The sequence below is a fragment of the Myotis brandtii genome, unplaced genomic scaffold (assembly GCF_000412655.1).
Source record: "Myotis brandtii unplaced genomic scaffold, ASM41265v1 scaffold303, whole genome shotgun sequence".
In the NCBI taxonomy this organism is placed as follows: domain Eukaryota; kingdom Metazoa; phylum Chordata; class Mammalia; order Chiroptera; family Vespertilionidae; genus Myotis; species Myotis brandtii.
This window is the reverse complement of record NW_005361573.1, coordinates 3481498-3485854: the sequence shown is the minus strand read 5'-3', so window position 1 is coordinate 3485854 and position 4357 is coordinate 3481498. Positions and strand designations below refer to the sequence as shown.

Genomic DNA, 4357 nt, shown 5'->3' with positions numbered 1-4357 from the left:
CTGCTGGTTACTAGTCTGTCCTCCCCTCCGCCTCCCAGTGACCACCGTGAGGGTGGGGCCAGTGTCCAAATTGCATCTGTGTCCTGGGGCCTGGCGCCCACCGAGGAGGTGCTTGGGGGGATGTTAGCTGGTTCCCCCCAGTCCTGGGAGCTGAAAAAGCCTGGGCTTGGCCGGCCCACCTCAGTCACTCCCTAGCAGTGCTTGCAGTGCGTGTATATGGCCACTGGGTGTCACTGCTGAGCTACAGCGGGGCCAGTGGCTCCGCAGTGGGGTTGGTCGAGTGTGGATAGGAGTCCCCAGGGTCCTTCCCCACCTGCTCCCAACAGAACAGCTCCCCAGCCTCCAAAGCCTCATGCAGCCCCAGCCCAGCAGGCCCCTCCCAGGTAGGCAGCAAGCAGGCGCAGAGGTGCAGGAGGGGGAGGGGGAGGCAGGTGGATGGGCAGGGGCCCTGCTACCTCTTGGGGCCCCTCCCACAGGTGGTCCTGAGTTTGAGGCCTGATGTGGGATAGTTCAGGCATCTGTTCTCCTGCAGGGACGAGGCTGCTGAGCCTAATTCAGGCTTCACCTCGCTCTCCCGCCTTTCCCGGGCTGGTGGAAAATGTGCTGGGAGGGGCCCGCGAAGGGGCTGAGGAGGGGCAGAGGGCTGGGCTCACACGGGTGTGCTTAAGAGGCTCTGGAGCCACCCGGGGTGGGGGGTGGGGGTGGTGTGGGAGAGGTGGGGTGGCAGTGAGGAGCTGGGAGAGGCTTGCCAGAAAGGTAGCAGGACCCCAGAAGTCGGGGAAAGACATGGGGCTGGACTCGTGCAGGGTGGGGACTCCCACGGCTGTATCCATCACTGACCCCACAATCAGGAGCAGAGAGGGCAAGGCAGGCGCTGGGTGCTTCCCGTGTCCTCACCAGCCAGTGCCCGCCAGGAAGCAGGACTTCCCAGCCAGACTGCACCAGGGATGGGGGCGGGGGAGAGGGAGGCGCAGGACCAGCCTCCAAAAGAGCTTCCCAGTTGTCTCTCCCGTAGGGGTGCCTGCCCCTATCCTGTCCATTTTCCAAATGTCGCCTATGTCAGCGACACTGTCCAGGTCCCTGCATTTAGGGGCTTTTGGTCCTCTCCCAGTGTGTCGCTTGGGTAGGTAGATTTCTGGCCCTGGAATTCATTCTCGGCAAGGATCTCCGATGATTGTGGCGGTTTCTCCCACCTGCTCCCAACAGAACAGCTCCCCAGCCTCCAAAGCCTCATGCAGCCCCAGCCCAGCAGGCCCCTCCCAGGTAGGCAGCAAGCAGGCGCAGAGGTGCAGGAGGGGGAGGGGGAGGCAGGTGGATGGGCAGGGGCCCTGCTACCTCTTGGGGTCCCTCCCACAGGTGGTCCCGAGTTTGAGGCCTGATGTGGGATAGTTCAGGCATCTGTTCTCCTGCAGGGACGAGGCTGCTGAGCCTAATTCAGGCTTCACCTCGCTCTCCCGCCTTTCCCGGGCCGGTGGAAAATGTGCTGGGAGGGCCCGCAAAGGGTCTGAGGAGAGGCACAGGGCTGGGCTCACAGGGGTGTGCTTAAGAGGCTCTGGAGCCACCCGGGGTGGGGGTGGGGGGTGGTGTGGGAGAGGTGGGGTGGCAGTGAGGAGCTGGGAGAGGCTTGCCAGAAAGGTAGCAGGACCCCAGAAGTCGGGGAAAGACATGGGGCTGGACTCGTGCAGGGTGGGGACTCCCACGGCTGTATCCATCACTGACCCCACAATCAGGAGCAGAGAGGGCAAGGCAGGCGCTGGGTGCTTCCCGTGTCCTCACCAGCCAGTGCCCGCCAGGAAGCAGGACTTCCCAGCCAGACTGCACCCGGGATGGGGGCGGGGGAGAGGGAGGCGCAGGACCAGCCTCCAAAAGAGCTTCCCAGTTGTCTCTCCCGTAGGGGTGCCTGCCCCTATCCTGTCCATTTTCCAAATGTCGCCTATGTCAGCGACACTGTCCAGGTCCCTGCATTTAGGGGCTTTTGGTCCTCTCCCAGTGTGTCGCTTGGGTAGGTAGATTTCTGGCCCTGGAATTCATTCTCGGCAAGGATCTCCGATGATTGTGGCGGTTTCTAGGACCCCACATGTGGTTTCTAGGTGCCCTTTCTCTTTTATTCTGTCTCCTGTGTACGTGACAGTTTCTAGGCCCCCCTCCCCACTCTTCCTGGGCTTCCTTTGTGCAGGGTGCTCTCTAGATCCCCTCATCTCACTTTCTATGGTTCTCCTGTGCCTGGAACAGTTTCTAGGTGTCTCCTCCCCTTCCTCCTGGGTCTCCTATGTATGCGATGGTGTCTAGGACTTCGTGTTAATTATGGGTCTTTTGGGCACAGTGGAGTCTATGACCTCATTTACCATCTACATTATATGCATGACAGTTTCTAGGCTGCTCTTCCCACACTCCGTGAATTTCCTCCGTGTATGATGGTGTCTAGGTGCCCTGTACCTCTTACCAAGGGCTCCTGTACCTCAGCATGTCTAGCCTCCCTGCCTATATAGGTTCCATGGCTTTCCTAAGGCCCCCATCCCATTCTTCACGCTTCTCTTTCTTCTGTGGACAAGGGAGCAGAAGCCAGAGCCCTGGCTAGGGGAGGGCCATGGAGGCAGGGGATGCAGTCTGGACTGGGTCAGCCCACACTGCCAGGAGGAACAGGCAGGGCCACCCTGGCCTGGAAAGGCCGCAGAGGGAAGGCGGAGGCAGGGACGTGAAGGCAGAGACAGAGAGCGTGGGGTCTGCTGATGAGGCCGGCCCTGCCCCGTTGGGAGGGACAGGAGCAGGGAGGGAGGGGGCTAGGCCTGAGAACGGTCAAGGCTCCTCCCTGGGAGACCAGGTTGCAGTGGGGATTTGGCAGGGGGGCCCCCACTCCAGAATAACCTCCTGAGTGTCCAGGGCAGGCGGGGGCAGCCTTGCGGGCCCTGAGCTTACCCAATGGCTCTTCTCACCGGGGTCTCCCTTGGGGCCAGGTTCTCCCTGCAAGAAGAAATAGAGGTAGAAGCACCTGAGCCGGTTTGGCTCAGTGGATAGAGCATCAGCCCTCGGACTGAAGGGTCTCAGGTTCGATTCCAGTCAAGGGCAGGTATCCTGGATGCAGATTCCCCAGCCCTGGTCGGGGTGTGTGCAGGAGGCAACCAATCGATGTGTCTCTCTCACATCGATGTATCTCTCTGTCTCTCCCTCTCCCTTCCACTTGCTCTAAAAATGAATGGAAAAATATCCTCAGGTGAGAATTAAGAACAAAAAAAAGAAATAGAGATAGAAGCAATGAGAGAGGAAAGGAGAGAGGGAGGGAGGGCAGAAGGAAAGAAGGGAAAGAGAGAGACATATTGAGGGAGGCAGAGAGACTGAGAGAGGCAGAGACAGAAGGTAGCTTGTATTGGACTAACACTAGATAAAATGCAGAGAACAACTGTTTGAAGACAATGGAAAGTGATGAAGAGCAGCCAGAAACTGGAGGATATCTGGCCTTTGAAAGAAGGAAACTGCATGGGTGACATCCATATATTTATAGCTTTTCCTCTGAAGGGTATACCCCAGCCCCACTCAGTCCCGCAAACAGCTCAAGCAGAAAGCTTTCGTTTTATTGGCCTGAGGAGTCAGAGGTCAAAACTGATAGAACTGCAAGGAGACACAGGCCAGTCCGCTATTGTAGTCGGAGGCGTTAACACTCTCTGTCAGGAATGGACAGGTCCAGCCGGCAGAACATCAGTAAGGACCTCGCTGAACGCAACAATGCCATCACTCAACTGGAGATAATTGACGTCTATAGATCCCTTCATCCCACAACAGCAGGATACACATTGTTCTCCAGCTCACATGGAGCATTCACCAAGACAGACCACATAAAAATAGACCCAACACGTTGAAAAGAACACAGACCATACCATGTTTGTGTTCAGACCACAGTGGCATTAAACTAGGAACCAATAATGAAAAGATAACTGGAAAAATCCAAAACAGACTTGGGGGTTAAACAATACACGTCTACATAACACATGGGTCAAAGAAGAAATTTTAAGAGACATTTAAAAATATTTTGAACTAAATGAAAATAAAAAAGACAGCTTATCAAAAAATTGAGAAGGCTGTAAAAACAGTGCTGAGAGGGAAATTTATAGCATTGAACACATGTTAGAACAGCGGTTCTCAACCTGTGGGTCGCGACCCCTTTGGGGGTCGAACGACCCTTTCAGAGGGGTCGCCTAAATACATCCTGCATATCAGATATTTCCATTACGATTCATAACAGTAGCAAAATTACAGTTATGAAGTAGCAACGAAAATAATTTTATGGTTGGGGGTCACCACAACATGAGGAACTGTATTAAAGGGTCGCAGCATTAGGAAGGTTGAGAACCACTGCTCTAGA

General features: G+C 56.0%; 1 protein-coding gene across 7 annotated transcripts in view; it reads right to left on the bottom strand.

Moving 5' to 3' along the window:
* The window catches only part of EMID1 (EMI domain containing 1), a 29522-nt gene that overhangs the window by 9000 nt on the left and 16165 nt on the right, over positions 1–4357 (bottom strand). For all 7 annotated transcript variants that reach the window (XM_014542493.1, XM_014542494.1, XM_014542497.1 and 4 more), the window contains exon 14: positions 2917–2961. In XM_014542493.1, the coding sequence (XP_014397979.1) occupies positions 2917–2961 (45 nt within the window). The remainder of the gene's footprint in view (positions 1–2916; positions 2962–4357) is intronic.